Here is a 23,860-nt window from a genome sequence, read left to right as displayed (position 1 = left end):
TACCCCTCTGATACTCTTCCTAATAGGTGTCCTGATGAATTTGAAGCCCTCAGATCTTCTGGTTTCTGGAAGGGAAGGAGGAGCCTATTTTTTACCTTCCCATTCTGAGACTTCTGACAGTCTGTCTCCCAGACTCCTATGGGTTGAGTTTTTTCTGTACTTTTCCATCCGCCTGTATTTTTTGGGAGTCCTTGTTCCTGGTGAACAGTGCTAGTGTCTTTGTTTGTAGCCCTCCTTAAGATATGAACAATTGCAGGTGAAATTTACATGTTATTTGTTAGTTTCAAAGCTGCTCACAGAACAGTAGCTCTGAAACTGACCTTGAGGTCTTTTAATTTCACACACTCAGCTGCTTGGGGAAATAATGAGCAGTAGCAGAGATACAGAAGCTGCTTGTATGCAGACCCTAGTATTGCCAACCTTAAGTGTTTTAAAAATGATGAACTGGACCTCAACATCATAGAATTACCATAAAAATTCATGAGATTTAAAAACTTTTTGTTTTTAAATATGCCTTTTGGTTTTTGAGCCTGTGTGATTCATCTGAAGAAGTGGGTTTTTTTTTACCCATGAGAGCTTATGCCCAAATAAATTTGTTAATCCTTAAGGTGCCACTGGATTCCTGGTTGTTTGTGTGGTTCACATTTTCAAGCTTTGTCTCTCTAGCCATAAGGGCTAGAGATGTACTTTTTATTTTTTTTAATGGAAGCTGAGATTTTTATTTAAAATGGCTATAAAATGGAACTTTAAGAAAAACACTAAATGTTATGAGGATGGGGGGGAGGGGGAATTAAAATTAGAATCACCAAAACTTTCCAAGAGAACACTGCATTGATTTATGCTTGGTTTGCATTTGGAAGGTTACCTGCACAATCAACAGCGCTGGGGATATTATTTTTTTTAACTTAAAGCTTGAATTTTACAGAATTTGATGTTTGAGGCTTGAAAAAATTGCCAGTTGTCATTGTAATACAGTTAACAAATAGTGTCTAGAGGCCCGAGTTAGGGATCAGAGTACCATTGTGCTAAAGGGCAAATAAAAATAGATCCTGCCCCAGAGAGCTTGCAGTCTAGGATTATGATTGGACCCATCCGATGAAGAATAGAAGAAATTGAGGCATGGAATGGGAGGACAAGATGATGGTAAAGGAACGTATTTTGCATATTTCTTTAATTTTTTTACTATAAATGTAGCTGAGTTGCAAAGTTTGTCTGTGAAGGTTTCAGAAAACCTTTGATTTATTTTATAAATGGTAGGTCAATTACTTTTCCACCCAGGTTACAATTTCTTAGTCCTGTATATAGTAGGGTCTAATTTTTGTCACTGAAGCTCAATATCTGAGCCCAACATGTGGTCAGAAAAGAAAACGGCTTATTCAACTGAGAGAGTTCTATTTATAATTAAAATAAATATACATTGTTATAATGCACTATATTGTTTCATGTTTCAGGGCATGTCTTGTAATAAAACGTTAATCATATTGTCATGGGCAAGACATCTTATTGATCAGTTTTGATGCCATACTTTGTAAATCTTTTATAAATGTTTTAGGACTGTAAAGTGCTTTAACTTTAAAAGCAAGACTTTAATGTTCAGCCCATGCAAAGAGCACATTAGACGTAGCTGTAGTTTTAGTTGATGGTTTTGGAGTAGCTGAAATCTAAGTCCCTGTGTAGTTTATTATTCTATATTATAGTAATGACCAAAATGTGCTAGGTGCTGTACAGTAGAAAGATGGAGACCCTATCCTGAGGAAGTTGTAGTCTGAGGATTGATCCTGCACTGGGAACCATGAGAAGGAATCCTGTGCATGTGTGAAGTCCTATTGAAGTCATGAGGTGTAATCACAGAGTTCAATGTGCTGTACTGGAGGGACCTAAGAGTATTGCAGTAGTTAAGGCTTCCTGAAGATGCATGCAGAGATGTTTGCAGTATTCTATTCTGGCAGCACTTTTTACATGATGGCAGTAATAAGATCAGTAAAAGAACCTCAAACACTGATGTGTGGAACTTTATTACATTAGAACCTGTGTGCTGGTCAAAATCAGAGGCAGGAAAGTGGCCTAAATAGACCCGTTGTCTGATCTGGAATTATTGCTCTTACGTATTTGTATTTATTTTATGTTTTGATTTACTGTACAGACTGAACCTGGGGGTAATTTATTTGGTAAAGTCTGTTCCATCGGAGTTTCTTGTCCACTTTTCATTAAACACTTACAATGCATTATCAGTTTACATTGCTGTGAAGTTATTGATAAACAGTTATGTTAGTACTGTTTGACTTCATCAGGGCTTTTCTTTTACAATGAGTTGGATGAGAGAGAAATAAATCCTATTGTATAAGCACATGAATATAAGACTTCAGATGTACCATGAGCACAAACTGTTAAGACTATTATTAAGGTTGTAAAACTAAGCACTCAAAGTTAGCAAAAGCCAGAATTAAGGTTGCCTGTGCAACTTTAATTGGCCTCCTTTTGTGTATGCATTCTGATGGTCACATATAATTTTTTTTTTCCCCCACAGGGCCCCCTAATGTATTAACATTTGAAATTGCAAGCTAGTTTAAAAAAGTAAACGGAAAGGACAGATTCCATCACATTATGTTGACACTCACATGGTTCATCAGTGGAGTTGGAACCTTCGGGTCCACTGCATAGACCTCAGCTATTTGAGCTAATGGAGTAACTAATAGCATTAGTAGGTTGTCATTCTCTATGTGGACCAGCACTAGAGGTGGGATGGGACACTTGGCCAGTTAGTTTCACAGATGTTTTCTGTCAGCAGAAGAATGGTGAGACTCAAGTCTTGGATTCCATTCCAGGCTCTGGAAGGACGTGTATTCCAGTTGTTGCAGATTGTTCTGTCCTAGTTTTGTGTCTTTCACACTTCAGGCTCCACATCTCAGTCCCATTCTCTTTCCCTAGCTAGTCCCAGTCTCCTCCTCGCCTTGGGCTTCTCATCCTACTCCCAATCCCTGCCCATAGCTCTTCATCTGATCTTGGTCTTCCCTCATTCCACTTTACTGGTTCACAGTCTCCCAACTCCTCAGTCCAATCTCTCATTCCCACCCCCAGCTTCCAGTTCCAGTCTCCACACCTGGCTTCGTGTCAGTGTCTAGTGCAGGTTTCCTTCTCCCCATCCCTGCCACACCCCAGTCCTATCCACAACTCAGCTTCCTCCCTTGTTTCCTCTGCATTCGAATCAGGTAGCTCCCTTCTCCACTTTGAGCTCAGCAAGGGGGCATTAAGAATACAGAAGAGACAGGCTCCCTGCTTTTCATTCAGATGCCCAGCCCCAGACTGGAGCATGTTCAGTGTGGATGGGATCTTTAGTGAATTGAATTGCTAAAATATAGGAAATCTTTCCTGAGCATATGTAAACTGATTTTTACAAAGGCTTTTAGCTTAACCAAATGTAGGTGGATTTTCACAGGGACTGCAAAAAGAACTTCCATAATGCAAAAGTCCCACCCAATGCCAAATTTTAAATCCCTGCTCCAAAGCATGGGGGCACTAGAACTGTTCAGAAAAGGTCTCCAGAATGTTTTAATGTGTACAATCATGTATTTTTCCTAGTCTCCCTCTCCAACGTGGGTGAATCATTTTGATTGAAATGAGAAAAAAAAAAAAAAAAAAGTCAGCCTGAGGCAGACTCCCAGCATGAAAATTTCAGCCTAAACAAAAGTGTCCACAAGCTGACTGACTTAAATGTGATGATCCTGTGTCCAATATGGGTGCTAAAGAAAACCATTTCATTTTGACTGTATAATTTTCACATTAAAAAAAATTGCTAATCTTTTTTTAAGTATAAATAAATGGATGTAAACATAATGACAGACTTTTTTTCCTCCAGAAATGTCATCTAATTAAAAACATGCCTTTGACATATTCTTGAAGATCAAACTGGTGTCATCTCTGAAAAATTATTCCTGACGGCATTCTGTGCCAAAACTCTAAAAATTATGCACATAATATTTTAAAATTCTTCAAATTTTATTTGTCAAATAAATGTGGAGGCTCCAGCATGGCACTAGGGAGCCCAGGCCACTGGCTGCACAGAGGTGGGAAACAACTCTGCAGCTCCCCCCAAGGACACGGACTTACTGGTGAGGTTGTACCCAACCCTGACATGGCGCAGGGGCTAGGCCTGCCCTAGAAATACCCCAAGGCCCTGTCCCTCTGTGGCAGGTGCACTAGGTGTGGGCAGGCAGGCTCAGCCTGGCAGAATCCAAGTATGGAGGGGCTAAGTGTGGGGGGATCCAGGTGTGAGCTGAGAGAGTTCTGCGTGGGGCAATCTGGATGCAGGCAGCTCAGTGTGGGGTGCAGGGGGAATCTGGATACACAGGGGCTTGTTGGGGGGAGGGGGTGAGGCTTGGCAGGAGGCTCTGGATGCACGTAGTTAGGTGGATGGGGGAGCAGCTCCCTATACAGTGATCCCACCCCCCTGCAGCTGAGGAGTGATGGGCACAAGAAGCGGCGAGGGAATGGGAGTTTGCAGAACTTCCTGCAGCCTGGGGAGAAATCTGTGGGTGGGTCTGACCTGTCCCCGGCCCCAGATTCCATGCAGGATAAGAGGCAGTCCTGTCCTCTCCAGCCCAGACAGGACTAGCAGCTGAGCCTGGCACAGGGTAGGAGCAACCAGCCAGGTTTTCCCCAGTCCTGCCCCACAGTGATTTACCTTTCTGTCAACTGCGCTGGGCACCCAAAACATACTGTTGAGGAGAGTTGCATGACTGCTCTTGTGGCTTCCCTTTGCTTCCCTGTCAGAAAGTCATTTTCCTGAACGGAAGCAAAGAAATCTGCAGGGGACATGAATGCTGTGCATCCATAGGGGCATAGAATTCCCCCAAGAGTAAAAAAATATTTAAGGAAGTTTGTATGTTGGAGAGCCTAAGGTAATGACTGCTCTCAAATGTAAAGAAATCTTCCCATCTGCTGTTACAGCTCCAGCCTAGAAAATAAAAGGGTGAGGCAACTCTTTAAAACAAATCAATGAAGTTGGGAAATAATTTGTGTTATTAAATAATATGGTTATTAATTAAATGTATGTTAACTTTTTTAAAAATTTTTTTGATTGTGAATGTTTTTGTATATTATAACCATGTATGCGCGTATTATAAACATTCTTTAACTTTGGTGAAAACTTAAGTATTTCATTTGTAAAGGATTTAGAAATTAAGGTTTTTTTATGACATGTTTTTTTTACTCTGCAAATTACTCTTTCCTTCATTCTGAATTTCAACTTTAAAAACATTTTTTTTTAAGATGCATCTGCCAAATGTCATTGTGTGATTGGTGACAACAAAACTGCACAATAACACAGTCCAGTTTAATGAAATTGGTGTTCCTGTTACAGGGTTCAGAGGCACTGACCCAGAGAACAACTAACTCCTGTTCAAGTTCTTTCCCTTTCATTATTGGTCTGAGGAAGAGGTATAAAAGAGAGGCTGATAGGGAAACAGAAAATCAATGTCAATGAATAGGCAGGGGTCTCTACACCTAGACTCCTAGAACTGGGTTGAACCTCACGCAGAGGTGTATTTTTCTGTCTTTGTGTCATTTTAATTTCTTGTCTCTCAGATATTCCGGAGGAAAATGCTGGCAAGTTTTTTTTCCTACTTCATAATTCCATTGATTTACATATAGTTAATGTAAATTGTTCTTGCAATAGACATAAATCACTTGTGAATTAACCCTTAACATATTTTCTTTCTCTTGTAAATTAATTTCTGCTGTATTATTTTGTCTTGCTTAGTCTGTTTTGTGAGTGCAGTGCACAATAGATCTCATTTGTTTAATATCTTTTTTAGTAACTAAATCCAGTAAAAAAAATACTTCACCAATCAGTATGTATTTTTCAGATGACCTTTTATTTATCTTTTTTTTTTCCAGCTAACTGTTTTACATGTGACATATGAATAAAGGAATACAGAAGCCTGCTTTCCTTAATGGCATGCTCATTGCAGTGATTTAATCCTTACATTCTTTCCATGCTGACACAATCCAGTGGTACAGTTATTAATTTAACATTTATGCTTAATTTCTTAAAGCAGATTTTAAAACAAAAATAATTATCTAGGAAAATACCTATGATCAATAAATAGGGACTTTGTAGCCTATTTGGATCTTGGGAGGGTGGTCCTAGGCCTGCTTGAAACTTTAAGGTCTCAAACTCCCTCAACTTAAGGAGGGGCCACAGAACCAGGGCACAACTAATATATTTGGACAACAAATGAGCTACGCAGATTGACACCTGCAGAGAATTAATATGACCTTTTTCCAGTGCAGTATTTCAATAAGTATACATGAAGTTCCAGGTTTCATCCACAGGGTGGCATTGCAAAGCAAAGAATAGGAGTATATGGGAGCATGTTAAGCACTTCTTGTCCAAAATGAAGGCAAATTTAATAAACCGTTTAAAAATGTTTTCTGGTAGTTTTCTCAACCTAGAATGTATTGAAGACGACAAAAATCTAGTAAAGGTCATAAGACAGTTACTTTGCTGCTGCTGGTTTGATGGACAAGGCTTATGATTACAGACCTTTATCAGATTTCATTTTTAGAAAACCACTTGTGAGACAATGTCCTATCAGTACAGAAAAATATTAGTATCAATTAAACAAGAAAAAAACGAATACCAAAACTTTCAAAGGTGGGTAAGGAGGCCTGGTTCCTTCTGAAAGTTCTTGATACTCTTCTTAAAAGGCAAACAAAAACACACTACAGTACTTAGTGCTGATGAAGATGCTGGTTTGAGTGTCCTGGAGAAACTTTCCCATATTTAAGCCACTTTGCTTTCAGTTTAAACCAATTTTGTTTTACTGAAAAAATCCCAGGTTTTACAAAAAATATTCATTTTTTTTGTTTTTGTTTTGTTTTGTTTTCCTGGCTGAATTTAAACCAGTGGGTCAAAGGCTGTGTTTCCTGAAGCATTCCTGTTCCTCAGAATTATTTTTTTGTACAAACATTTCTTTTCTGACTGATCCCGCTTAAATTCTCAGTCATTTTCCTTTAGTCTAACCTCTGTTCCTGATTTACCTCCTTTACTCTCTTGGCTTCCTCTTATTTTTTGCCTTCAGTTCTCTTGCTTTCCTCTTCCTCTCTTAGGACTGCTAAGAAAACTTGACCCTTGAGGAGTGTAGGAAAAAAGGGCTAAACTTCCTCATTGTTTAGGCCCTTCTCCTATAAACACTACCTAAGCATTTGGTAAAATGACAGCAGATGGCACTTGTGCACAGGCTTCTTTTATTTGTAGAACCTGCTTCATTTTATTTACTTAGGGCTGAAGACTTTAAGCAAAACTTTTTGGTATAACCTGAAGGACACTTATTACTACGCCTGGAGAAATTCTTTACCAAAAATTAAAAATTCTGCACAATTTTGCATATTGGTCAAAATAACACCATATAATCATGGCAGTTTCAATTATTTATTCCAAAATACCTGTCAGCAAGTACATCTGTAACAATACAGACAACAAAAATGCTACAGCAGAGGTTTTTTGACAAATAGATTCTTTATTAGGCATATTAATACAGAGCTATGAGTAATAATTCATTTAAACTACAATACAGAAATATATTTCCTGCACCGCTCAGAAGCAGTGCAATGCTTGGGAGAGTCAGGTTTAATGGAGAAGCTGAGGGAAAGGGAAGTAATTGCTGGGAAGGAGCCTGGGAGTGACCCACGAGTGTTACTGAGTATCGGTGGGGAGAAGTATGGAACAAGGTTTTCTTTCTTTCTTTCTTTTTTTTCCCCCTGGGGGTGGGGGCATTGTTAGGGAGTTGACTTCCCTGATGCAGACCCTGGCCTGACCCTTAGCCTCTCCCATTCAGTCAAGCACATCTGCCTTGTCACCATGTGTACCTGCACTCCCATTGAGCCCCTGCCCCAATCTGTCCCCCTACTAGCCCTTCTGAACCCCCATCTGTGACTCCCAGCAGCCTCATGTGCCATGCTCTGTCCATATCCCATGCCTCCTCACCTGGTCCTGCAATCAGAGTGCAGTGAGAAATGCAGACTCTCCTCCTCTCTATCAGCTGCTGGTCAGCGAGTGGGCTGCCCTCAGTTCTAGTGCCATAGCAGCCCCTGGCAGGTGAAAGACATAACTGCAGTGCCTCTTTGGCAGAAAGTATTTTCTATGGAGGAAAAAAAAATCTTCAGGGGACATGAATTCTGCATGTGCGCAGTGGTGCAGTATTCCCCCAGGAGTAGTTTGCCATAATCTTATTTCAGTTATTTAATATAACCATTAATTTGGACATTTAAAAGAAAGTACAACATGAGACCTTAAGTCCCACACTTGGGACCTGTTTAACATCTCAATTTCATACAATACCTGGATCCCATTAATAGATTTATATAAAAGTAGTTTCAGATGTTCAGTGCTTTCTGAAATTATTTCAGGAGGGAAATAAAACAAATCAGTGCATTCACTGAAGCACACATCCAAGCCATCCAGTATCTTGAGTAACTGGTCATTCCAGATGAATATATTATCTTTTTGTATGCTGCAAGAACTCTGTCTCCCATTCTCATGAGGCTCACCCTCGTTGATATAGCATAGCTTCACAGAAATTGTAGTTGCATAAATGGACAATAAGGGAGAGGGAGGGGGGAGAGGTGTTCCATGGAGTGCTTTGAATGTTGAGACTATAATCTTGAATTTAATTATGTTGTTCTAGAGGGAACCAGTGCAGAGAGCAGGATGTTCATAGCGCACACTGTTGATGAACAGGCAGATTGCTGAATTTAGAGCCAAGGGGACCTTTATCAGAATTGGTGGCTTCATTCTTGGGCATGATAATTGCAGTAATCAAATTGTGAATGTGTGAACTGCTGTGGCCAAATCAAAATCTTGTAGTATGAAGCACAGACTTCTGGCCAGTTGTGTCTTAGAGTTTTTAGCAGCTGTGACTATTTGTCTAATTTGACTATTAGTATGTAAAAGTAAAAAGGAGTCCCAAAAGACCCATGATGACTGAATGGCAAATTACTATGATGGAGGAGGGTAATATATACATGGGGAATTCATTGCAATTCTTTTTTCCTCCATCATGCAACCTTCATCTTGCAGCAGTTTAGTTTTAGTCCTCTATTGATAGGATTGGCAGAACTAATTTTTTTGTATAGTTTTGGTGGATATCTGTTTTTAAGCATTTTTTTCTATTTTGATTTATTTTAATTTTTCACTTGTGCAATATTATGGGTTTTAAGCATTTTTTTCAATTTTTCTGTTTAAATTTTCACAGATATGTGATATTATGGGGGGAGGTCAGACAATTTACTGATAGTAAATGCTGAGTTTCAAAAAGTTAAAGCACAAATTGTCAACATCATGTGAAAATATACAAAGTAAATATCTGTTTTCAAGAATCATTTTTCTTCCAATGCATAGCTCTAAATTTTTATTATCAATGGAAATTTTTTTGTGGTTTGTGTGTGATAAACTTGACATTTACTGATTTATCGATTAAAAATCTAATCCTTCTAAGCCTCATATGAGTGCTGATGGCTCTTAAGCATCAAGATATGAGGAGTTAATGCTGTTAGCATTTGATGCTAGCAAAATGTAGAGCCGGGTTTATGTACTGCTGGCATTTCTGCTAATGCTATTTCAAAATCTCCCCCTTCAGCTTCATGTAGGTGTTGAATAGAGTAGAAGGGTAGCATTGAGCCTTGTAGAACTCCACAAGTGAAGGTTCTAGATGTGAAAGAATAGCTGTCTCCAACCCTGTGGATTCCGTCTGAAAGGAAGGAATGGAGCCATCTGACTGTTCTGTTCATCCCTACTTTGTCTCTGAGACACAACAGGAGTATTGATGGCCAACATGATCAAATGCCATAGAGAGATCCAGCAGTATAAGTAGTAGCTTAATATTTGTATCACAGTAGTGCCCAAAAGGTCTAACAAGGATCAGGCCCTCACTGTGTTAAAAAATATTGTCCCTTCCCCCAAGGAGCAGTCCTATGCAGAGACTCCCTTTTCAAGATAGACTAGCAGAAGCAAAGTATGAATGGTATTAATATTCCCCTATCTAGGTGCTAACATGTTGCACAATTGCTAATCCAATGTGCCTTTCCTCCATCCTGCCCATCCCTCAGAAATAAAATTGGGCTGTGTGTGTGAGTGAAGCAGCCAACCACATGTTGTTTGTAGGATTACATAGGGATGGAGTGAAATCTCCTTCCTTAGAGGTTTTTAAGGTCAGGCTTCACAAAGACCTGGCTGGGATGAATTAGTTGGAGATTGGTCTTGCTTTGAGAAGGAGTTGGACTAGATGACCTTCTGAGGTCCCTTCCAACCCTGATATTCTATGAGTCTATTACAAAGGTGCTTATATTACAAAGGATGGTCTTTTCGTCATATTTTTAATATGAAACTTAATACTTGCAACGGGTCCTGAGCAGGATAAGTGCATTTGATAAGTTTGATTAAACTTGATTTAGAAAAAGTTTTAAGTGCTGGGGAACTGTGCACAAGCAGCATGTGAATTACCATGCTTTTAAGCAGTGCACTGAAGTGAACTAATAACACTGGTCTACAATTTTTGAGAAGTCGTCTGCTTCAGAGATAAAATGTGATATTTATTATGTATTTTGATGTGCTGAATTCAAATATGACAATTAAAACAACTGGCTACTATTTCTAAGATATTTAAGTTTTTTTACATTTTATGTCAATGTGTTTTGTGTAGATAGTAGAGTTTTAATCATAAATTGTAAACCTAGGTCTTTTCATGTGTTTATGGTTGCTTTACATGATATTTTACCTATCCTGTTTATGTAACCCTTTTGCTGATTTTTAAAGGGTTATACAAATAAAATCTATTATGAAACAAAAGGCAAAAAACTATTATGTACATAGTTTAGTCCGATTCAGTGTCTACTCAGCGCTTCTTGGCTTGTCACTTGTATTCATTAAATGGAGCATCTCTTGTCACTGTCCAGCAATAGTCTGCAAGCATTGGTGGGCTCCATTTGCCCTGATAACCTGCCAGGAGATTCCACTGCTGTAGTCTGGAGCCCAACAGCTCTGCCTTACTCTTGGGTAGTTCCAAATCCCTAACAAGGTCATTCAGTTCACGTTGTGTTATGAGGTGTGGTTCGGAGGAGGAGGATGGGAGAAAATGTGGGTCCTGTGACATTGATGGTTCTGGACCAGAAGTTTCATCCTCTTCCTCTTCCTCGTCTGACTCAAGTGAGAGTGATTCTGGTGCATCAGGAACCGGCAGTCCTTCTCCGTGGGGTACTAGGCGTATAGCTGATGGAATGTTTGGATAATGCACAGTCCACTTTTTCTTCTTTGACACACCTTTCGCAACTGGAGGCACCATGCAGAAGTAACAATTGCTGGTATGATCTATTGGCTCTCTCCAAATCATTGGCACTGCAAAAGGCATAGATTTCCTTTTCCTGTTCAACCACTGGCGAAGATTTGTTGCACAAGTGTTGCAGCATATGTGTGGGGCCCACCTCTTGTCCTGATCTCCAATTTTGCAGCCAAAAGAAAGGTGATAGGCTTTCTTAACCATAGTGGTTAGACTGCGCTTTTGTGATGCAAAAGTCACTTCACCACAAACATAGCAGAAGTTATCTGCACTATTCACACAAGTACGAGGCATCTCTGCTCACTTTGGCTAAACAGAAATGTGTCCCATTGCAAAATCAAACACTGACAAAGAAGAGAGCACAGCACTGTATGACTTCTAGAGCTGATTATAGGGCAATTTGTTCAGCAGAGTGATGTAAGCTTCGTTAGGATTGCATCATCCATGACTTCTAGGAATAACATGATGCAATTCATATCATGTGTGACGCAATACCAGCTTCCGATTGCATCATTCATTATTTTGCCTCAAAAGCAAGTACTGTCCAAACCCAGTCATAGATTTATTCATAGATCCAGTCAAAGATGTATTTTAATCATTTCTGGTTTAAATTGAGATCCCTTCCCTTTATAACTCACTTATCCTCCACCATTCCCAAGTCACGGGTCGTCTATACTGACCCAATAGCGTATCTTGAAAACTAGAGCCAATCAACAATTTTAAACATCATTTTCATTCTCAGTGACCCAGAATTAGTAAAGTTGGACTACATTTATTTCAGAAGCATTTTGGCTGTAGAGCAGTGTAATTACATCTGTATGGGTTACTGCAGCTTTCCTACTAGTCCTTTGTGTTCTGGCAGTAAGTCTGAAGGGAAAAGCTTTATGTTCTATCTTACTTTATCGTTCAATTATACTTACAAAAATGGTATTGGTATCTAATCTATGGAAAATAAATTAATTTGTGGGGGAGCCTATCAAGTTAGCATAAACAAGCTATGTTATAGAAGTTGATTAGGACATATTTATTGTAAATTGTAATTGATAATCCATTCCCTGGTAAACTTACACAATAGGACTGAAATATTGTTTAATTTAATATATAATTTCCTTCGTAGCTGAGTGAATGTTCAATAAAAGGGACACAAATGGTTTACTACTAACCAGTTAGTCCATTAATATGAATTAAAATTAATCACTGTTAAGATCTCTACCTCCACATTCCATTCACGTCTACTCTTCAAACGTCCCTTGCCGCTTCCATTAGTGCCCATTCTAAAGCTCTTTGTAAACAGTATTTCCCAAGAATGTAAAACTTGACCACTTAAATAGCTGGATCTTTTCTGGCATGGTTATTTTGTTTCATTTTAATACCTAAACTGTTCTTTATAAATTGATTTATATGTTTCTGGAATTTAAAGTGTTGTGGAAACACTAATATTTTATCAAGAGAATAATACACTTTTTTTCAAGGGTGAAATTTCTTTTGTATTATTGTTTGGTACTTTACCAACCAGAAAGCTCTATAAACCGGCATTTTTGCTCTTCATTAAAAGTCCGGTTTATAGTCCAGTTGGTGTGGGGCTGGCAGACTCCCTACCTGGCTCCGCATGGCTCCCTGGAAGCAGCAACATGTCCCTGCTGCTCCTAAGCAGAGGCAGGGCTAGGTGGCTTTGCGTGTTTTGCGTGCTGCCCTGGCCTGAGCACTTGGCCCCACAGCTCCCATTGTTGTGTTTGAAAAGCTTGTTACTGAGTGTAACAATACCTGTTGCTTTCTAGGTGAAAATCCTTTAAATGCTTCAGTGCGTGAATCCTACTAAGACAAAAAAGATTAGTTTTGTTAACATCTGCTCCATGTACTGATATATTATCAGCTTGGTTCCACTGAAATAATTGTCTTGGACTGTTTCCGGTTAGTTTTTAATTAATTACAATATATTCGCTCTGTTCTCTGGTCTTATTTTGGGATCATAAAGGGCTGGAAGGATCCTTGAGAGGTCATACAGTCCATCCTTCTGTGCTTAGGTAGAACCAAGTATACCTAGACCATCTCTGTCAGGTGTTTGTCTAACCTATTCTTGAAAACCTTCAATGACTTGGATTCCACAACCTCCCTTGGAAGCTTATTCCAGTGCTTAACTGCCACTGTAGTTAGAAAGTTTTTCCTAAACTACATTTCCCTTGCTGCAAGTTCTGTTGTCGTATCTTCAGTGCATATAGAAAACTCTTGATCACTGTCCTCCTTATAACCAACCTTAACGTATTTGAATACTGTTATCAGTCTTTTTTCCTCACTAAACATATCCAATTTTTTAAAACTCATTAGGTCACGATAACATCTCTTTGATAAAGCTTCATTTCACAAACACTTCTCAAGTGCCTTTTGGTAATAGCTGTCTTTATGTGCTATCTATTGTAAAATATTTAGTTAATTTTAACTTAAAAATAAGAGAGAGCCTTACTGATTCAATCATTGCTGGTACGTTTTTTTCCCCTCTTCATTTTTGATACTTTAAGAAAATCCTTTTAAAGCTTGTGGGACAGTAACTTCTTCAATGCAGAGAAGCTGAAATCCATTGTACAATTCTGCAAAGCCACATGATTTGGGCTGCTATGGGGTTGATACTTGCAACTTAACAATAGCAACAACTATGAAAAGGTATGCTTACACAGTCATTTTATAAAGGTTTTATGTAAGAATGACTGGATTTTTCCACTAACTTTCTAGGTATAGACTGTGCTGTGGTCTGAAACCCAGTGTCATGTGGTGGTGATTGCTTGTTTGTTGCTACTTTATCAATGATTTTTGCAGGAGTGGGCAAATTAAAACATCTCATTCAGAGAAGTGAACCTACTAAACTATCAAGGGGGGGGAAATTGCTGAGCAGTCTTAAGGACTGAGCTGTGGCTTTTTATTTTATTTATTTTGAGGATTGGATGGATGACTGTATTTTTCAAGTAAATTAAGTGATAGATTTACTTACCTGAAGGAGGTGTTGGTAACTTCCATTAGCCGTGAATAGTTTGGTATTTATTAGTCAAGAAGGACGTTCTCAAGACTCCTTCAGTTTCAGTGAATGTGTTGAGGCAATATACCATCAAATAGTGGCATGGTGGCTAATGTGGCCAACTCTGGTTCAGAGTTTTCTGCCTTTTAGTGTCTGGTGATTTGACCCCGTGACTGAATTATGAAGTCCAAATTGCCAGGCGGAATAACCCTGCAGGCTGTGGTTTTGCAATTGTGATGGAGGTAGACATTTTTTTTCTTTCATTACTATGGTGGTGTACTTCTGTCAGGGTACGTCTACACTATGGGATTATTCCAATTTTACATAAACTGGTTTTGTAAAACATTGTATAAAGTTGAGTGCACGCGGCCACACTAAGCACGTTAATTCGGTGGTGTGCGTCCATGTACCAAGGCTAGCATCGATTTCTGGAGCATTGCACTGTGGGTAGCTATCTCGTAGCTATCCCGTAGTTCCCGCAGTCTCTCCCGCCCACTGGAATTCTGGGTTGAGATCCCAATGCATGATGGTGCAAAAATGGTGTCGCGGGTGATTCTGGGTAAATGTCGTCAGTCATTCCTTCCTCCGTGAAAGCAATGGCAGATAATCATTTCGCGCTCTTTTTCCCTGGATTGGTCTGGCAGACGCCATAGCATGGCAACCATGGAGCCCGTTTTGCCTTTTGTCACTGTCACGGTATGTGTACTGGATGTCACTGACAGAGGCGGTACTGCAGCACTACACAGCAGCGTTTATTTGCCTTTGCAAGATAGCAGAGACGGTTATCAGTTGTTGTGTACCGTCTGCCATGCCATGGTAAATTGGCGATGAGATGACGGTTATCAGTCGTTCTGTACCGTCTGCTGCTATCATGGCTGCCCCTGGCTGAGGTTGGCCGGGGCGCAAAGACAAAAATGGGAATGACCCCCCAGGTCATTCCCTCCTTTATGGTTTATCTAAAAATAGAATCAGTCCTGCCTAGAATATGGGGCAAGTGTGCTAGAGAACCAGAGAGCACAGCCACTCCGTGTCAGATCCCGCAGAAATGATCAGCTGCATGCCATTCTGGGGGTGCCTCTGCAACAACCCCACCCGTTGCTTCTCTGCTCCCCTGACCCTCCTGGGCTACCATTGCAGTGTCCTCCCCATTTGTGTGATGAAGTAATAAAGAATGCAGGAATAAGAAACACTGACTTGTTAGTGAGATAAAATGAGGGGGAGACAGCCTCGAGCTGCTATGATAGTCCAGGCAGTACAGAATCTTTTCTTTAGACGTGAAAGGAGGGGGCTGATGGAGCTCAGCCCCCAGTTGCTATGATGAAGACGGTTACCAGCCGTTCTGTACCATCTACAGGGAATGACCGGGAGTGTCATAACCTATTCCCAGATTTGGACCTTAGCGTCCAAAATATGGGGGTTAGCATGAAAACCTCAAAGTTTAGTTACCAGCTTGGACCTGGTAAAGCTGCCACCACCCAAAAAATTAGTGTTTTGGGGCACTCTGGTCCCCCCAAAAACCTTCCCTGGGGACCCCAAAACCCAAATTCCTTGAGTCTCACAACAAAGGGGAATAAACCATTTCCCTTCCCCCCTCCAGGTGTTCCCTCCCTGGGTTCCTGGAGAGATACACAGAAGCAAGCTCCGTGAATCTAAACAGAGGAATTCCACCCTCCCTATTTCCAGTCCTGGAAACAGAAGTACTTCCCTCTTCACCCCGAGGGTATGCAAAGTCAGGCTAGTAAATCTAACACACACAGATTTCCCCCTGACTTCTTCCTCCCACCAATTCCCTGGTGAGCACAGACTCAATTCCCTGGAGTTCCCCACTAAAGAAAAACTCCAACAGGTCTTAAAAAGAAAGCTTTATGTAAAAAGAAAGGGGAAAAAATACATAAAAATGGTCTCTCTGTATTAAGGTGACAAATACAGGGTCAGTTGCTTAAAAGAAATATGAATAAACAGCCTTATTCAAAAAGAATACAATTCAAAACATTCCAGCAACTACACACATGTAAATACAAAATAAAAACCCTATAAATCACTGTTTTATCTTTTGTACTTACAACTTGGAAACAGAAGATTAGAAAGCAAGAGACAGAAATCCTCTCATAGCCGAGAGAGAGACAGGCACAAGACAAGAACAAAGGACTCACTCACAAACTTCCCTCCACCCAGATTTGAAAAAGTCTTGTTTCCTGATTGGTCCTTTGGTCAGGTGTTCAGGTTACTTCTTTCCAGGTGAAAGAGACATTAACCCTTAGCTATCTGTTTATGACAGGGAGTCATTCCTATTTTTACCCAGGCACCCCTGGCTGACCTCACTTGAGGCCAGCCAGGAGCGCTCACTGGCTGATGATGATGATGATGATGGATAGCAGTCATATTGTACCGTTTGCCACCGGGGAGGGGAGGGGAGAGGGTGCTGCTGTTCAGTGCCGCAGCATCGCATCTACCAGCAGCATGCAGTAGACATAGGGTGACATATAAAAAAGTCAAGAAACTATTTTTTTCCCTTTCCTTTCATGGGTGTGTGTGTGTGTGTGTATAAATTGACGAGCTATACCCTGAACCACCCCGGACAATGTATTTGACCCTGCAGGCATTTGGAGCTCAACCAATATTGCAAATGCTTTTCGGAGACTGTGGGGACTGTTGGATAGCTGGAGTCCTCAGTACCCCCTCCCTCCCTCCCTCCATGAGCGTCCATTTGATTCTTTGGCTTTCCATTCGCTTGTCACACAGCACTATGCTGAGTCCCTGCTGTGGCCTCTGTCTGGAGATTTTTTTTAAATGCTTTGACATTTAATCTTCTGGAACGGAGCTCTCCCCATACAGATTTGCCTCCTCATACAGTGATCAGATCCAGTATGTCCCTTACGGTCCATGCTGGAGCTCTTTTTGGATTTTGGACTGCATGGCCACCCATGCTGATCAGAGCTCCACGCTGGGCAAACAGGAAATGAAATTCAAAAGTTTGTGGGACTTTTCCTGTCTACCTGGCCAGTGCATCCGAGTTCAGATTACTGTCCAAAGTGGTCACAATGGTGCACTGTGGGATACCGCCCAGAGGCCAATACCATCGATTTGCGGCCACACTAACCCTAATCCGATATGGTAATACCGATTTCAGCGCTACTCCTCTCGTCGGCGAGGAGTACAGAAACCGTTTAAAGAGCCCTTTATATTGATATAAAGGGCCTCGTTGTGTGGACGGCTGCAGCATTAAATCGATGTAATACTGCTAAAATCGGTATAAACGCATAGTGTAGACCAGGCCTCAGAAACCTTTATGCTTTTGATCAGGAGTCGGCAACCTACAGCATGCATGCCAAAGGTGGTACGCGAGCCGATTTTTGCCTGGTGTGCGGCTGCTGGCCGGAGTCCTGGCCCCGCTCAGCATCCTGGCGGCCTGGCCTTCCATTCACTCAGCCGGCAGGAGGCTGAGCAGGGCTGGCGGCTGGGGCTCCAGACTGGTGGCAAGTGTGCCCCCCCCCAGCTTCCCCCTCACCGCACTTGAGTTCTGCGGCTCCTGGGAGTGTGAGCCGCAAGGGCACATGGCCCTGAGCCTGCTGCGGGAGGGGCGGCAGCTCACACTTCTGGGAGATGCAGAATCTGAGCACGGGGAGGCAAGAGGCACACGGTGACCACCGCCTGCATGCATGCAGGAGCCCCTGGGGGGGCACCAGGCCACAGCCTGTGCAGGCATGCCCCCTGGCTTCCCCCTCACCGTGCTCAGGTTCTGCAGGTCCCGGAAGTGTGAGCTGCCGCTGCCCCTCCCACAGCTCCCTCCCTCCCACTGCCTCAGCACTCCACATGGAGTTTGTCTCCACGTGGAGCCAGCGTCTCGCCAGCATAGGCATGGTAAGAGGAGTCCCAGGGGGCAGTCAGGGAGCAGGGGGGAGAATTGGATGTGTTGGGAGTTCTGGGGGTCCTATCAGGGGGCGGGGAGTGGTTGGATAGGGCGTGGGAGTCCCGGGGGTCTGTCTGGGGGCGGGGGTATGGATAAGGGTTGGGGTGGTCAGGGGACAAGTAGGGGGTAGGGCCCTAGGGAGGCAGTTAGGGTAGGGGGGTCTCAGGAAGAGGCAGTCAGGACAAGGAGCAAGGAGGCTTAGGAAGGGCGTGGGGTTCTGAGGGGCAGTTAGGGGACAAGGAGTGGGGTTGGGGGTTCTGACGGGGCAGTCAGGGTGGGAAGTAGGAGGAGTGATGGGGGCGGGGCTAAGGCAGGGCTCTCCCCTCTTTTTGATTGTTGAAATATCGTAATCCTAGGTGAGGGAGAGCTGGAGGGGGGGAGGCGCATGGGGTTGGTGCCCGCATACATCCACTGCAGCCTGCAGGAGCCCCCTAGGTGGCAAAGGGCCGCAGCCTGGGCAGGAGGGGCAGAGGGGGCACGGCTGCTCCCCACTAGTGGTGCCGCCGCCTATGCAGGGCTGCTGCCTCCCTGCACTGCGCCAGCACCTCCATGGCTGGGGCTCGCTGCTGCCGCAAGTGGGATGCTGGCTCTCTGGTGCCTCCGGAAGGCAGCTCCTCCCTGCTGAGCTGCTGCAGCGGCCCAAGCCCAGGAAAGCCAGTGAGTAGACTCGGGGCAGGGGCCACTGGGGTGGGGTGGGGAGGGCTCATGGGGGGGGGCTGTGCACCCTCCAGGGGAGTTCAGGGAGTGTGGGGGGGAACCTCATCTGGGGAGCAGCCCCTGGGCACGGCTGGCCCCGGGCAAGCTGGCCCCTGGGATCTATAAAGGCTTGTTGGGATTTGCCCCTCAATGAACTGATGTGCGGGGTGGGGGGGCCCAAGGTGGAAGTTTCCCCTAGGGCTCAAAATATCTTTGCACTGGCCCTGCCCCAGGGGGTGCATGCGCCCCAGGTTAAGAACCACTGCACTAAGCTGATAAGATCAGCATTTTAATTTAATTTTAAATGAAGCTTCTTAAACATTTTAAAAAACTTGTTTACGTTACGTACAACAATAGTTTATAGACTTAACTTATAGAGAGAGACCTTCTAAAAACGTTAAAATGTATTACCAGCATGCGAAACCTTAAATTAGAGTGAATAAAAGAAGACTTGGCACACCACTTCTGAGAGGTTGCATGTGTGGGGGAGGGACAGTGTGGAGCCAAGGCATGGATGGTAGTGGTGATCACATAAACATAATTCCTCCCATCCTCAGTCTCTTTAAGCCAGCCTGCATGCAGAAAACTTTAAAATCCTTAAGCTTTCAGCACAAATTTGGAAGGCGCGCCACCCAACTACAAGGTCAAAAGGTTAATAATGCATATGATTAACTGCATTTTCTCATTGTTAAAACAGTCTTTCTGGCTTTATTTTTCAGCTGTAGCAGAAGTGAAACTTCGAGATGATCAGTATACCCTGGACCACATGCGTGCCTTTGGCATGTATAATTACCTACATCTTGATTCTTGGTACCAGGATAATGTCTACTATGTTGATCAACTTGGAAGGGTTATGAATTTATCGGTGACTCTGGTAAGAATAACATTTATTTTAAAAAAATGGAAGAGGTATGGTGGGTCAAGAGAAAAGAAAATGAATAGTATGCAAGCCCAAAAAAACTGAAGAGGGGAAAATCCTAGGAGGAGTGTAGGAAGTGGGGGGGGAGAGGGCGGGAAGGGAGGAATCTACAAGGGAAGTTGAGAGGGAGTTCTATGGCCTTTGTTATACCAGAGGTCAGACTATAGATAACCACCCATGGTCTCTTCTGATCTTGGGATCTATGACTTGGCAAAAGAGAGGAGGGTGCAAGGTAGAGTGTGGTGTTTGAAACAAAAATCAAGGAAGTGATGGGTTTCAGTACTGTTTTCTCCCAGCTCTTCCTTTTTTAAAAAGTGTCCTACTTTATTTTCATTCTGAAAGGGGAAGAGGAGGGCGCTTAGTGGCTGGATGAAGGGAAGAAAAGAGTGGGCACCCTTTTCTAGTTGGCAAAATGATCCTCCTTAATTCTCCTTGACATGTTCTTTTTTTAATTTGAAAGTCTCTTCACTGTATAAGCATAGGAAGAGAGGTTGTGAGGGGTGGGAGTTAGTGACTAGGGCATGTACAGACCAAAAACTTAATTTGGGCCAAGTACATGGTGAAGGACCTTTGGGGCTTACTGAGTGGAATCAGAGTAAATTAGACCAGTGGTTTTCAAACTTTTTTTTTTTCTGGGGATCCAGCTGAAGAAAATTGTTCATGTCTGGGGCTGGGAATGAGGGGTTTAGGATGTGGGAGGGAGTCAGGGCTCTGGTCTGGGGGTGCAGGCTCTGGGGTGGGGCCAGGAATGAGGGATTTAGAGTGCAGGAAGGGGTTCCAGGTTGGGGATGGGGCTCAGGGCTGAGGCAGGGGATTGGAATGTGGGGTTGAGGCACAGATTTACCTCCGGCGGCTCCCAGTTAGCAGCGCAGCCAGGTTGCAGAGGCATCCTTCCCCCTGTCCAGGCGCCCCGAACCATGCTGCGCACCGGAAGTGGCCAGCGGCAGGTCAGGCTCCTGCACGGAGGCGCGCAAGCAATTTCACGCGACTCTCACTCACAGGCATTGCCTTCCCACCCAGTTCCCATTGGCCGGTTCCTGACCAGTGGGAGTGCAGAGCCAGTGCTTGGGGTGGGGGCAGCACGCGAAGCCCTGTGGCCCCCGTCTAGAAGCTGGACCCACTGCTGGCCCCTTCCAGGTTGCAGTTCATTATCAAAAAAGGTAGGGACTAGCCTGCCTTAGCTGGGCATCTCCACTGATGGGACTTCTAATGTCCCAGTCAGCGACACTGACCAGAGCGACCCAGTGCCTGACATGCCATGACCCAGTACTGGGTCACGACCTGAACTTTGAAAAACGCTGAATTAGGCTAAACCATAAAAGATGGTGATTCTGTGGTTTTATATCAGCATTCTCCAGTAATAGAATCTATGCTCTATTTTGAGGCTATTTTATTTGGATTCAATAGTTTCCATTATATGGTAATTCTGTATTCTGCAAGGGAAAATACTGCCTGGACACAATGTTTCTGATACATGACTGATATTGTACTTAACAATAATTGTAATAAGCAGACATTGGGATTCATGGGAATAGGAGAACATGTTACTGGTGATACTAAAATGTCATTTTCAAAGTTAATATTTTTAGTTTCTGACATGCCCATCCCATGTGAATTAAGTCTATATCCAGGACTGGCACAATGGGTTTGAGCGCCCTAGGCAGATGGCAATTTCGCCACCCTGCGCGCTGGTCCCGCGGCTCCGATGGAGCTGCCGCAGTGTTGCCTGTGGAGGGTCCGGTGCTCTGCGGCTCCGGTGGAGCTGCCGCAGTGATGTCTGGGGGAGGTCCACCGGAGCCGCGCAAGCATCCGACCGTCTGCAGGCATGACTGTGGCAGCTCCACCTGAGCCGTGGACCAGCGGACCCTCCACAGGCACCACTGTGGCAGCTCCACCGGAGCCGCCTGCCGCCCCCTCCAGCAAAACGGTGCCCACCAATTATTCTGGCGCCCTAGGCGATTGCCTAGGCTGCCTAAATGGTAGCGCCGGCCCTGCCTATATCTCTGACAATTGAGGCTTATATTTTATCGGACAATCTTTCCAAGTATTGTGTAAGAACATGGCTGAAAACTTGTGATTGACTCAACACTTTTCACTTGTCAGTATAGATTTAAACATTTTCTTTTGGTTAGATAAACACTTTGTTCATAATTGGATCTAGTTGTTAATTTAAACAGCAGTGCCTCATGCATTTTCTTGATTTAACATTTTAAGGTCAGAGGCAAAATAAAATGCTGATAGCTCATTCACATAAGATTTTCTTTGGTAGTGAATGACTCAGGGCAGCTAATTCAGTTTTCAAAACAGTGCTGAATTTATATAACATGTCAGTGGAATTGTGGAACATTGTTACAGCTTGAGAATTATAGAGACTATAAGCCTATAAAATACAAATTTGTCGTTTACTATTACTTTCCTGTTCCTTTCTCATATCTGTGTTTTGATGGTGGCCTCCTTATTGAAATGTGGGATTTTTCCCAAGCTATGTCTGGGTTTGAAATGAAGGCCATTAAAGATTTTTAGGAGGTGGGAAGTGATATCTGTAATCACTTAATTATAATCTTGTAGATGTTTAAGACCAGTGATGATTACATATACTTTCCCATTTACCTTGATTGAAAGCAAGTTGGCTGCAATGATGAGGTTGAAGAGTGGCATCGTTAGAGATAAAAATGGAGGGGAATCCTCAGCTGACTCAGCAAAGGGGATGAGGAAGGAGATCGTCTGTCTTACCAAAAGATTATCCAGCTATCCTATTTCGGCTATCTTCCTTCAAATGGCCTAGACAATTTGCATATTGCTTTGTCACCTTAACTTTTAGATACACAATCTTCTGCATATTGCTTTCAGGACCATGCAGTCTTTTTATACTGTTATCTCTGAACTCTACAGAACTTGGATTAACCCTGCTGTCATGTATTTAAGCCACAATTACACTTAGTGGCAGTAATGCGATATCTGACCATTTAAGATGGAGAACGGAGTCTCCATGGCTATGCTAATCCATTTCAGTGATTGGACTGGAAAACAAATCTGTGGGATGAAGGAAACAATCACTGAGAGATTAAGTGGGTCCACGGTGGCAGTTCAAGGTTAAGAGGGAACCAAGGTTGCTCATTCTGTTTAGGACTTGGAACTGGAGCATTTTAGTATGTGGATGGGTTGAGGCTGTCATAAACAGATAGTTAAGGGTTAATGTCTCTTTTACCTGTAAAGGGTTAACAAACAGGGACCCAAACACCTGACCAGAGGACCAATCAGGAAACAAGATACTTTCAAATCTAGGTGGAGGGAAGCCTTTGTTTGTGGGGTTTGGGTTTTGCTTTGTTCTTTCTAGGCTCTGAGAGTGACCACACATACCTACAGGCTCTCTAATCTTCTGTTCCAATTTTGTAAGTACAAAAGTAGAAAGACAGTTTAGTCTTTTAATTGTTTTTCTGTATTTGCAACTGTGTATCTGGCTGGTAGAGTTTTAATGTGTATTTGGGTGAAAGTATTTTAAATTGTATTTCTGCTGGAGAAAGCTTTCTATTGTCTATAAGCTGAAAGACCCTGTAACTTTTTACTATCTAAATTGCAGAGAGAGACCTTTTTTCTTTTTTCTTTTTATTAAAAGTTTTGCTTTTAAGACCTGTCTGATTTTTTTTCCCCTTGTTGAGGCTCAAGAGAATTGAGTCTGTACTTAACAGGGAAGGAGAAGGGAGGGGGAGAAAAAAGGGGGGGGGAACCCACCTGATTTCCCTGTGTTGTGATTCAAAAAGTTTGAATCACAGTGATCTAGTGTACCCAGGGCGGGAAAGATCTGGGAGGAAGAAAGGAGAAGGGGGAATCCCTTTGTTTAGATTCACGGAGCTTGAATCTGTATATTTCTCCAGGAGCCCAGGGAGGGAACACCTGGAGGGGAGGAGGGGGAAGGGAAATAGTTTATTCCCCTTTGTTGTGAGACTCAAGGAATTTGGGTCTTGGGGCCGACTAGAGTCTATCAGACGCTCTAC

General features: G+C 42.7%; 1 protein-coding gene across 1 annotated transcript in view; it reads left to right on the top strand.

Annotated features, from left to right (window-relative positions):
* The window catches only part of NUDCD1 (NudC domain containing 1), a 176,107-nt gene that overhangs the window by 1,085 nt on the left and 151,162 nt on the right, over positions 1-23,860 (top strand). Inside the window, 1 exon segment of the mRNA XM_030549466.1 lies at positions 19,666-19,820. Coding sequence (XP_030405326.1) covers positions 19,666-19,820 — 155 coding nt within the window.

Source organism: Gopherus evgoodei, chromosome 2, assembly GCF_007399415.2.
Source record: "Gopherus evgoodei ecotype Sinaloan lineage chromosome 2, rGopEvg1_v1.p, whole genome shotgun sequence".
Classification (NCBI taxonomy): domain Eukaryota; kingdom Metazoa; phylum Chordata; order Testudines; family Testudinidae; genus Gopherus; species Gopherus evgoodei.
The sequence above is the reverse complement of the archived record's forward strand: the minus strand, read 5'-3'. Positions and strand labels throughout refer to the sequence as shown.